The 12699-nt window shown below is 45.5% G+C and overlaps 1 protein-coding gene across 3 annotated transcripts in view; it reads right to left on the reverse strand.

The window, feature by feature from the left end:
* The window catches only part of chd7 (chromodomain helicase DNA binding protein 7), a 378323-nt gene that overhangs the window by 86744 nt on the left and 278880 nt on the right, over positions 1 to 12699 (reverse strand). For all 3 annotated transcript variants that reach the window (XM_072467710.1, XM_072467709.1, XM_072467711.1), the window contains exon 22: positions 3227 to 3426. In XM_072467710.1, coding sequence (XP_072323811.1) covers positions 3227 to 3426 — 200 coding nt within the window. The remainder of the gene's footprint in view (positions 1 to 3226; positions 3427 to 12699) is intronic.

Below are 12699 nucleotides of genomic sequence, written 5' to 3' on the forward strand. Positions count from 1 at the left end.
TGGTTAGTTTGTTGTTTAAGGCCTCAACACTCTCAACTCAAGAGAATACAAACCAATTTTATTCATCCTGCCCTTGTGATTTAATTTTTTCAGGTACAATTCTGATTAATCCATGCTGCGCCCTCCTCCAAGATCAATATACATTCCCTGATGTTTAGTGGGCAAAGCTGAATGTAGTACCCCAGATGGCCAAAACCGATTCACCAAAATGTCTTGTTGGATTTATTGCGAACACCCTTTTATTTATGTCCCCTAATTTTGGCCTCTATTCCAGTAGAAACTTTTCTCTAGATCTACCCCATCAAATCACTATTTTGAAAGACCTCTGTTAGATCACCCCTCAGCCTTCTCTTTTCCCAACCTGTTCTGTCTGTCCTGATACTTATAAGCTTTCAGTTCTCGTATAACACTTGTATAATTTTGCATCTTCTCCTGTGCTTCTATATCCTTTTTGTAATATATAGGCCAGAACTGTGCAATGTTCAATGTGGGGAAAATGCAAAGTCATCCACCTTGGATCAAAGAAAGACAAATTAGAATAGTTCAATGGCAAGATCAGTTAGCTGTGGAGGAGCAAAGAGACTTGCATATCCATCTGCATATATCTCTGATAGATGGTGCATGGTACAAAAAGTAATCAATAAGCAAAAGGAATGCTGGTCTTTATCTTTTTATTTAAAAAAAAAATTCTCCTCCTTTTTCACGTTTTCTCCCACATTTACACCCATCAACAATAATCAACAAGATATGTCAATCCCCATAATAACAACGATCCCGTCCGCCCACCAACCCCCAAACCTCAACCCGCATGTTTACATAAACAAATGACAAAAAGGAATCAGGGATTACCCGTAGTCACCCTTAATCTACATGGCTCGCCACCCCCCCAACCAACGCCATCCAGCCTCTAAGAGAGTACCGTACATGATACCCCAAAGTTGTACCCCCCCCCCCTCAAGTCTCCAGCTCCTCCCGTCCACTGCCTCTTGTAAAATTCCTCCTCCCAACCTTGGTTCCCTCCCCCTAACTTTCCACCCCAGCTAGACCACTCGGACCCTGTTCTGTCAGGCTCCGATGGCCGCAGCCCCTCCCCCCACCTCACTCCCGTTCACTGGCCGGCTTAAACCGGCCAGCGTGGAGGCCACTGCCCGGGTCCCTTTCCCCCTTGCCCGGCCCTAGGAAAGCCCAAAGATCCCCTTTTAGCACACAAACCCCGCATATCCACCTACACCCCAAAGAGCTCTCCTTTCGAGTGAAAGTCCCGTCCCTTCCCTTGTCCAAATATATGCAACATTGGCTCCTTTAGCCTCTACACCTGTGCGCAGTGATACAAAAAAAAGAAAATACAGTCATGAGGTTACATCGGCACATGACCATTCCTCCTATTGTCAGTTCTGCCACAGTCCTTCTGCCTTCGCAAACTCCTCCGCTGCTTCCTCCGTTCCAAAATAAAAGTCCCTGAGCTTGTAAGTCACCCTCAGCTTCGCTGGATATACAATGCCGCACTGCACCTTGCCAATGTACGGTGCCCTCTTCACCCGGTTGAAGGCAGCCCGCCTCCTCGCCAGCTCCACCGTAAAGTTCTGGTATACATGTATACCAGCTCCAGCCCACTGCACCACCCGCTTATGCTTGGCCCAGCTCAGGACCTTCTCCTTCACACTGTACCTACGGAAGCACAGAGTCACTGCCCTTGGCGGCTCACTCGCCTTTGGTACAGGCCTCCACGACCGATGAGCCCGATCCAGATCATATCGGGGGGGGGGGTCCTCCCCCTCCCCCAGTAGTTTTGCCAGCATCGCGGCAAAATACTCAGTCGGCTTCGGTCCTTCAACTCCTTCAGGCAGCCCCATGACCCTCAAATTCTGTCGCCTGGATCTGTTTTCCAGATCTTCCATTTTTCCTCGCAGATTCTTGTTCGTGTCCATCACCTTCCCCATCGAGGCAAGTTGATCCCCGTGCTGCAATACCGTCTCCTCCACTTCCTTCAGCGCCTCCCCTTGCTCTCGCACCTCCGCCACTGCGCTCGCCACCGCCGTCTTCACCGGGGAAACCGCCTCCTCCACCTGCGCACTCAACACCTCCCTCATCTCCTTCCTCACCGTCTCCATGCATTTCGCAATCTGCGCCAACTGCTTTTGGAATTCCGCAGCCATCACCTTAGTTAGTTCTTCAGCCGTAAGCACTGCGGCCTCCCCTGGTGCTCCAGCCTCCATTTTCTTTGTTGGCCCCGCGGTGACCTTTCCCCTCTCCAACAGACTTTCAGCTGTTTTTTTCCCAGCCGTTTTTTTGGTGTTTTTCGACATCCTTCTTCTCCTTGCGCTATCTCCCGACTTTTACTGCCGTTGCTGGCCCTCGGACTGGGCGTTACTCCCCGAAAATGCCGTTCCCGAACGGGAGCCCTCCAATGTGCGGCTGCCTCCCGCCCGCCGTCACCGGAAGTCTGCTGGTCTTTACCTTAAAAGGATTTTTGATTAGAATGTAAGAAGTGATGCTTCAAGTGATTTTTGGTCAGACCCCATCTGGAATACAGTGTCCAGTTGTGTCGCTGGACCTCAAGAAATAAATGCTGACCTTGGAAAGCATACAACTTGGATTTGTCATTGTACCAGGATTTAAAGGGTTAAATTAAGGAGGCAGGATGCATAAACTTGGTTTGTATTCACTAAAGATGAGGGTGTGATCTAATCTAAGGTCTTTAAAATGGAAAGATTGGGAGGTTAGATACAGGAAAACTAGCTTGACTTATGGGGCTTTTCTGAACAAGGGGGTGCAATTTTAAAAGAAATAAACTATTTAGGAGTAAAACGAGGAAGCACTTTTTAGTGGAAATCTGGATTCCTCCCCCAAAAGGTTGTGGATACTGGGCCAAGTCAAATTTTCAAGACTAAAATTAATCAATGGCTTTTTGTTGGGTAAGGGCATCAAGGGAGATGAATCAAAGGCGAGTGAATGAAATTGAAGAAACGATCAGCTATGAATTAACAGTGAATTGTGGCCAAAACAAGCTCAATAGTCTAAATGGCCTTCTCCTGTTCCTATGTAATTCTATTGCCTTGCTGAAATTTACAAAATGATATCTATCATTTGTATTAAATCATACTTAAAGCTTCCAATTACTTTTACTCATCAGTATATTTTCACTGTTTCAGAACAGAGGAAATTGCACTTAATATTTCCTCTGCATGTCAATAAGACATGGTTAGAATAAAAAATTCAAAAATACCGGAGTGATTTTGCAGAGCTCGAGTCTGTCCATCCTCTGTCGGAGTAATCAGATCCCATATAAATCCTTTGATCTTTTCATCTCCTCTGTAATGGTTCAAGCAGTACACAAGGATAGTGCGGCAGATGGTCTCCACATCGTGTTCCGTCAACTGTCGTTTAAAACGTCCATGTGAAAGAATATCACTCCATCGACCCCAACTGAGGGTAAAAGAAATTTAGTGGTAGCTTTAGTCAAGTAAAGCTTTGTGAAATCTTGGAAATTCAATGTTTAGGTCACACATATAGCCAGACATCTAGACCCATTTTGCTGATAAAGCAGCAATTCGGAGAGAAAGCCAAAGGGAAGGGGAAAAGAAACAGGGAAGGACAAGTGAGAGAAAAATTGAGGGAGGGCGGCGAACTGGGGGATATTGAGGCAGAAGGGAAGGAGAGTGAGGAGGAAACGAGGGAAGGGAGGAGGTAAAGGAACTGGGAGAGAGAGAGACAGGATGAGGAGGCAGCACTTCTTCAAATAGCACCATGAGATTTATTTTTATGCCCAGCTGTGTAGCATGGGGCCTCGATTTAACATTTCTCTGACATATGGCACCTTTGACACCACAACACTCCTTTCATAGTGGCCTGGAGTGCCAGTGTGATCGTGTTCATTCATGGCAACAGTAAGACTTCAACCTCCATCCCAATTTACATGATAAAACTCAACATGACCTCGGTCGTTATGTGGAGTTGATTTTAACTGTAAGTCTCCCTATTAATTTGTTTGCCCAGCTCATGTCATATCTGTACTAATACGAAACTACGACCCAACTTGTATGCCAAGTTCCTGTTTCCAAAAAATGACAAGACCACCATCAGCTTTTAAATGCAAATCATGAATTAGGCCAATAGTTGTGTACAATTGATTAGTTTGTATTGTACAGCTACGGAATTATGTTGTTTCATGTTTTTAAAAGTACATGGGGCACATTGGGCTCTCCACATCAAAATTAAGAAGCCTCACAACAATGTTGCGGTTTAAAGATGGCAACATCCTTACTGCATATCATGAAAACTAATAAAATATCCTGTTGAATTTACAAGACCCCAATAGACCCGTGATGTCTTTTCTTAGCAGGTTCCCTCATGTGTAAGAACGGATTGAGCTGGTGCAAATACATGCGTCAAACTGATGTCCTGCGATCAATGTTGCATGTCAGTGGCAGATGCACAGAACATTTGGTGCGAGATCTAGTTGGAATTGAAATCAGCAGTACATTTGTCAAAGTTGTTCATTTGATTTGACTACATATCTGGATGTCCACGGGAGGAGGATTCCTTCCCTTCCCAATCTGCTGATCAACATTTCTATATCTCCTTATTGCATCCTAGTGCACTAAACCACTAAATGGACTACCAATTGACCTTTACTGCTACAATCCCAAGGTCAAGACCGTCTGCTAAACGGGCAGTTTCCCAATACCCCACCAACCCATTATTTGCAACATTAACTCTCTGAAAGAACCCACAATACTTCCGTCCTCATCATCCTCTCCCTCCAGTTGCTCTTCTACCATCCCATAATCTCTCCCTCCATGTACTCTTCTAAATCATTATTCATGATCACCCCCTTCGCCTTGCCATCTCTTGTGGCCTCTGTTCCCATTGTGTCAATTACATAAGACCACCTATAATCACTCTCCACCTACATCCCCTATCCCCTCAAATGCTTGTGTTTGCCCCTGGAAAGAATGCTCTCTCAATTCAATTGCAATTAAAGTTCCCTCTGTGAGCATGGCCCAGCATCAATTTTGAATGTGCTGCACAAGTAGCAAACAGGCTGTGCAGTGCTGGTCCGAGGAGACAGAAGAGCTCTTACGTGACTGCTTAGAGACAGTGGACTGGTCCATATTTAAGAACTCAGCGACCAACTTAAATGAGTGTGCCACCACCGTCACAGACTTCATCAGCAAACGTGTGGACAACTGTGTGCCAAAGAAAGCAGTACGTGCGTTCTCCAACCGGAAACCATGGCTCAGTCGTGAGACTAAACATAACAGGCGACAAAGCAAAGCCGAGCAGTATCTCCGGCAGCAGCACACCCCTCCCCAATGAACTCAATGCATTCTTTGCTCGGTTCGAGCAGGAAACCAACAATCTGCTGTAGAGCGCCCCAGCAACCCATAACTCATCCATACCCACCATCATAGCTTCCGAAGTCAGATCGGCCTTCTGGAAAGTGAATCCTCAGAAGGCGACGGGCCCGGATGGGATTCCTGGTCGTGCACTCAGAGCCTGCGCGGACCAGCTGTCAGAGGTATTCACAGACATCTTTAACCTGTCCCTACTCCACTCCGAGATCCCCACCTGCTTCAAGAAGACCACCATCATACCGGTGCCAAAGAAGAACCAGGCAACGTGCCTCAATGACTACAGTCAGGTGGCCCTGACATCAGTCGTAATGAAGTGCTTCGAGAGGTTGGTTGTGAAGCGCATCACCTCCATACTCCCAGAACGCCTTGATCCACTGCAATTCGCATACCGCCACAACCGGTCCACAGCAGACGCCATTTCCCTGGCCCTACACTCATTCCCAGAACATCTCAACAACAAAGAGTCCTACATCAAACCCCTATTTATTGACTACAGCTCCACCTTCAACACCATAATCCCAGCCAAGCTCATATCAAAGCTCCAAAACCTAGGACTTGGTTCCCCACTCTGCAACTGGATCCTCGACTTTCTGACGCACAGAGCACAATCAGTAAGAATGAACAACAACACCTCCTCCACAATAGTCCTCTATACCGGGGCCCCGCAAGGCTGCGTACGTAGCCCTCTGCTCTACTCTCTGTACACACACAACTGCGTGGCAAAATTTAGTTCCAACTCCATCTAAAGGTTTGCTGACGATACGACCATAGTGGGCCAGATCTCGAATAACGACGAGTCAGAATACAGGAGGGAGATAGAGAACCTAGTGGAGTGGTGCAGCAACAACAATCTCTCCCTCAATGCCAGCAAAACTAAAGAGCTGGTCAGTGACTTCAGGAAGCAAAGTACTGTACTCACCCCTGTCAGCATCAACGGGGCCGAGGTGGAGATGATTAGCAGTTTCAAATTCCTAGGGGTGCACACCTCCAAAAATCTGTCCTGGTCCACCCACGTCGACGCTACCACCAAGAAAGCACAACAGCGCCTATACTTCCTCAGGAAACTAAGGAAATTCGGCATGTCCACATTAACTCTTCCCAACTTATACAGATGCACCATAGAAAGCATCCTATCTGGCTGCATCACAGCCTGGTATGGCAACTGCTCGGCCCAGGGCCGCAAGAAAATTCAGAGAGTCGTGAACACAGCCCAGTCCATCACACAAACCTGCCTCCCATCCATTGACTCCATCTACACCGCCCGCTGCCTGGGGAAAGCGGGCAGCATAATCAAAGACCCCTCCCACCCGGCTTACTCACTCTTCCAACTTCTTCCATCGGGCAAGAGATACAGAAGTCTGAGAACACGCATGAACAGACTCAAAAACAGCTTCTTCTCCTCTGTTACCAGACTCCTCAATGACCCTCTTATGGACTGACCTCATTTAACACTACACCCCTGTACGCTTCATCCGATGCCGGTGCTTATGTAGTTACATTGTATACCCCGTGTTGCCCTATAATGTATTTTCTTTTGTTGCCTTTTCTTTTCATGTACTTAATGATCTGTTGAGCTGCTCGCACAAAAATATGTTTGACTGTACCTCGGTACACGTGACAATAAACAAATCCAAGCAATGGTCCTTTAAGATGCACACATGTACAGCTATGCACAATTTTAAGGGGGCTGTGTAGTGTAACAAGCAGGCCACATGCAAAAAGAAATTTTGGGGAATATTATTTACAAAATCTCAGCTTTCTAGTCTTTGACCCTCACTACACAGACACTTTGATTACAACAGTGGGTGATTGTCCTCCCAGTGTCTGCATGGGTTTCCTCTGAGGGCTCTGGTTTACCCGCAAAGTCCAAACATGTGCAGGTTAGTTGATTGGCCATGATCAATGCACGGGGATAGGGCGGAGAAGTGGGCCTAGGCAGAGTGCTCTTTGTAGGGTCAATGCAGACTTGATGGGCCGAATGATCTCCTTCTGCACTGTAGGGATTCTATGAAAACCTGTTCTTCTTTTAATGCCATGGGATCCTGGTGACAACACCAACAGAGCAGCAGTGCCTCAGAATTCGCTGAAGCGTCAGCTTAAATTAGGCGTTTAAGACTACGGAATGGGCCTTGAGCCCATGATCTTTTGATCAAAGGGGAGTCTGATACACTGATTTAAGACCGACAGTCTCAACAATATTTTTGTCATTGTCACGCCACCCTGGGTTAGTGAGAGGTCAATTCCAGCTCCACTTGACCCGGAGTCGCAATACTGGTGAAATAAGATTTTATTTAAAACATAGGTTTTAAACTTTAAAAAATGTATTCGTCAATGGGGCGTGGGCATTGCAGGCTGGGCCAGCATTTATTGCTCATCCCTAATTGCCCCTAGGGGGCAGTTACGAGTCAACCACATTGCTGTGGATCTGGAGTTACATGAAGGCCAGACCAGGTAAGGACAGCAGATTTCCTTCCTTCAAGGATGTTAGTGAACTTCATGGGTTTTTACAACAATCGAGAATGGTTTCATGGTCATCATGATACTTTTAATTCCAGATTTCTATTGAATTCAAATGTCACCATCTGCAGTGGCAGGATTCGAACCTGGTTCCCAGAGCATTACTCTAGGTCCCTGGCTGACTAGTCCAGTGGTAATACCACTATGCCACCACCTCCCCTGTAACCTTTTATTATGTACTGTATTATCATAGAATTTATAGTCCAGAAGGAGGCCATTCAGCCCATCGAGTCTGCACCGGCCCTTACAAAGAGCACCCTACTGAAGCCCACATATCTACCTATCTCCATAACCCATTAACCCCCACATAACATTTTTTGGACACCAAGGGCAATTTAGCATGGCCAATCCAGCTAACCCGCACACCTTTGGACTGTGGGAAGAAATCGGATCACCCGGGGAAAACCCATGCAGACACGGGGAGAACATGCAGACTCTGCACAGACAGTGACCCAGCCGGGAATCGAATCTGGGACCCTGGAGCCGTGAAGCAACTGTGCTAACAACTATGCTACCAGGCTGCCCCTTATAATTAAACGGACAGAAAATGTAACTGACTATCAGAGAGAGAGAGAGAGAGTGAGAGAGAGAGAGAGAGGAGAGAGAGAGAGAGAGAGAGGAGAAAGAGAGAGAGGAGGGAACAAAGACAATACAGCACAGGAACAGGCCCTTTGGTCCTGTAAGCCTGTACCGGTCATGATACCAACCTTTGCCAAAACCCTCAACACTTCCTTTTCCCTCGAAACACATCCTATCCAGGCGTTTTTCAAGATGCTTTTTGAACGCCGTTAATGTAGCTGCTTCCACAACCTCCCTTGGCAACGTGTTCCAGGCACTCACCACCCTCCGTGTAAAAAACCTGCCTCGCACATCTCCTCTAAACTTTGCCCCACAGACCTTAAACCTATGCCCACTGGTGACTGACCCCTCCACCCTGGGAAAGAGTGCTTGCCCATCCACTTTATCCATGGCCTTCATAATCTTTTAGACCTTGATCAGGTCACCCATCAATCTCCGTCTTTCTAATGAAAACAGTCCGAGTCTATTCAGCCTCTCCACATAGCAAACACCCTCCAGACCAGGCAACATCCTGGTAAATATCCTCTGCACCCTCTCCAAAGCCTCCACATCCTACTGGTAGTGTGGCGACCAGAATTGTGCGCAATATACCAAGTGCGGCCGTACCAAGGTTCTATACAACTGTAGCATAAACTCGATGCCCCGTCCAATGAAGGCAAGCATTCCGTATGCTTTCTTAACTACCTTGCCCACTTGTGTTGCCACCTTCAAAGATCTGTGGACCTGCACACCCAGATCTCCCTGCCTTTCTATATTCCCAAGAGTTTGACCATTTACAGCATATTTCCCCTTTCTGTTGGACCTACCAAAATGCAGTACCTCACATTTGTCCGGATTAAACTCCATTTGCCATTTCTCTGCCCAAGTCTCCCACCTATCGATGCCCTGCTGTATCTTCTGACAATCCTCAACACTATCTGCCATTCCACAAACCTTGGCACCATCCGCGAACTTACTAATCAGACCGGTTACATTTTCCTCCAAATTGTTTACGTACATCGCAAACAACAGAGGCCCAACCACCGATCCCTGTGGTGCACCACCCGTCACAATCTTCCATTCAGAAAAACACCCTTATACTGCTAACCCTTTGCCTTCTGTGACCAAGCCAGTTCTGTATCCATCTAACCCCTCACCTCTGATCCCGTGTGATTTCACCTTTTGTACCAATCTGCCATGAGGCACATTGTCAAAGGCTTTACTGAAGTCCACGTAAACAACATCCACCGCCTTCCCCATATCAATCATCTTTGTCATCTCCTCAAAAAATCCGACCAAGTTAGTGAGGCACGACATCCCCTTCAGAAAATCATGCTGTTTATCACTTATGAGTCCATTTGTTTTCAAATGGGTATAAATCCTGTCCATGAGAACTCTCTCCAATAATTTATCTACTACTGACATGAGGCTCACCGGCCTATAGTTTGCAGGATTATCCCTGCTACCTTTCTTAAAACAGTGGTACAACATTAGCTATTCTCCAGGTAGCCAATGAGGATACAAAGATGTCAGTCAAGGCCCGAGCAATTTCCTCCTTGCTTCCCTCAGTATTCTGGGATAAATCCCATCTGGCCCAGGAGACGTATATCCTCAATATCTTTTAAAAGACCCAATACCTCCTCCTTTTCGATGTTAACATGATCTAGACCAGTGTTCTTCAAACTTTTTTTCCGGGGACCCATTTTTACCAACCGGCCAACCTAATTTGCCTTTCCCCAGTTTAACACCTTAACGCGAGGGTTATCCCCATCCCTATCCAAAAGCACCCTAAAACGTCTGGAATTGTGGTCACTACTCCCAAAATGTTCCCCTACTGAAACCTCAACCACCTGTCCAGGCTCATTCCCCAATACCAGATCCAGGACTGCCCCTTTCCTAGTTGGACTATCTACATATTGCTATCAAGGCTTCCTGGATACACCTTACAAACTCTGCCCCATCCAAACCCCTAGCACTAAGTGAATGCCAGTCAATATCGGGGAAAAATAAAATCCCCTACCACAATAACCCTGTTACTTTTGCACCTTTAAAAAATCTCTCTACCTATCTGCTCCTCCATCTCTCGCTGGCAGTTGGGAGGCCTGTAATAAATGCCCAACACTGTGATTGCCCCCTTCCTGTTCCTAAGCTCTACCCAGATTGCCTCATTGTATGAGGAGTCCTCCAAGGTTTCCTCCCGCAGTACGGTTATAATATTCTCCTTAATGCTACTCCCCCACCCCTTTTACATCCCCCTCTATCTCTCAAAAGTTCATGTACTTACAAATGTGTGGTAGCGGTTATGGGCCAGGGTTTAGAGAACCCCAAAGTGTATCATGGAGTTCACCTGACCCACAACCTTTAATAGACTGTGGTATGGGGAGCACACTGCCCACTCTACAGGTGTGGTACAGTAGAAATGAAAAGCATTTTTTAAAGCAAAACAATCTTTATTCTATGGACTCAAGTTAACCTTTTTAAAACAAACAGTGAACATCTTAGCAATCAGTACATTCAATACTGAAAACATTTATAGTTTTGAATTCACCAAATGATTAAGAGATAGTCCTTCATGGCAGAGAGCTCAACAATACAGCTGCTTTGGCTGACTTCAGCTGCAACACTGAAAAACGAAACTAAAAAGACAGAGACACACCCAAGCTTTTCTCAAAGTGAAACTAAAAAGCAGAACCAGAGCTCAGCTCCACCCACACTCTGACCTCACTGCAGTAACATGAGCAGCCAAACATTTCTCATGACACCTCTCCCCAAGAAAAAAAAAACCCCATCAACTTCAAGGTGGTTTTATTTTTCACCATCCTTTAAGAAATGCACAGAGTAAATATACTTTATCGTTTAAAAAAACACATGCAAACAGGTATAATAATAGTCCTTTTTTTCCATTCTTCTTCCTCCAATTGAAATCCTTCATGATTGAGTCTCTTTGAACAAGAAGGTCTCTGCACGATCCGTCCATTTCTCTACACCTCGGCATTTCTCTTTAAAGTCAGATACTTCAGTTCAATCTGATCACAGAGCCCTTGTAATTCTCCAACACAGGAGAATTGGTTATCACAGCTTTCAGGCAGTCAAATGCCTGTTGAAAGTCCGCTGTCCATTGAAATTATCAACGTTTCTTCAGCAAGTCCATCAGTGGAGCAATCATGCTACAAAACGTTTGCACCAATGTTCGATCAATTTGTCTCGAGGGTATCGAAAACTCCTCAAGGAAAGTGACTTGGGCTTTTCCAAATTCACTTTTGGCTATATTTATCACCAAACCTGCCTCCTGAAGTCGATCAAATAACTCCATCAGATGTTTTAAATGTTCTATCCATGTCTGGCTGAAAATTACCAGATCGTCAATGTATACCGCACAATTGGGTAATCCTGAAACGACTGTTAGTTAACCGTTGAAATGTGGCTGGGGCATTTTTCATGCCAAATGGCATAACTTTAAATTGGTATATACCATCTGGAGTCACAAAAGCTGAAATCTCCTTCACCCTTTCAGATAAGGGTACCTGCCAGTATCCTTTAAGTAAATCCAATTTGGAAATAAAAGTGTACTGTCCCACTTTCTCAATGCAATCCTCCAAATGTGGGATAGGATAAGAGTCCGTTCTTGTAACTGCATTAACCTTTCTATAGTACACACACAGCCGTTGGGTACCGTCTGGTTTAGGTACCATCACTATGGGTGAGCTCCATTGGCTGCAACCCACTTCAATTATGCCATTTTTAAGCATACTCTCAAGCTCTTTGTTAACCTGTGCCAATTTTAAAGGATTAAGTCGATATGGATGTTGTTTGATTGGAACAGCATTTCCCACATCTACATCATGTATAGCCATTTTAGTACTTCCCAATTTATCTCCACAAACTTGCCCATGTGATATCAATAACTCTTTCAGTTCAGTTTGTTTTTCCTCTGGAAGATAACTCAACAATTTATCCCAATTTTGAAGAACATTCTCATTTTCCAATTTAATTTGAGGTATGTCAAATTCACAGTCACCTGGATTTGGTTCATCACGGAGTTAGAATCATTAAAACCTCCTCCTTTTCCTCTCCTTCCCTTTCAAAGTACCTTTTAAGCATAGACACATGACACATTTGGTGAGTCTTCCTTCTATCTGGTGTTTTGACCACATAATTCACCTCACTTAATTTCCTTTCAATCTGATAAGGTCCACAAAACCTAGCTTTTAAAGGCTCACCCACCACTGGTAACAATACTAAAACTTTATCGCCACTGACAAAACTA

Source organism: Scyliorhinus torazame, chromosome 11, assembly GCF_047496885.1.
Source record: "Scyliorhinus torazame isolate Kashiwa2021f chromosome 11, sScyTor2.1, whole genome shotgun sequence".
Lineage (NCBI taxonomy): Eukaryota > Metazoa > Chordata > Chondrichthyes > Carcharhiniformes > Scyliorhinidae > Scyliorhinus > Scyliorhinus torazame.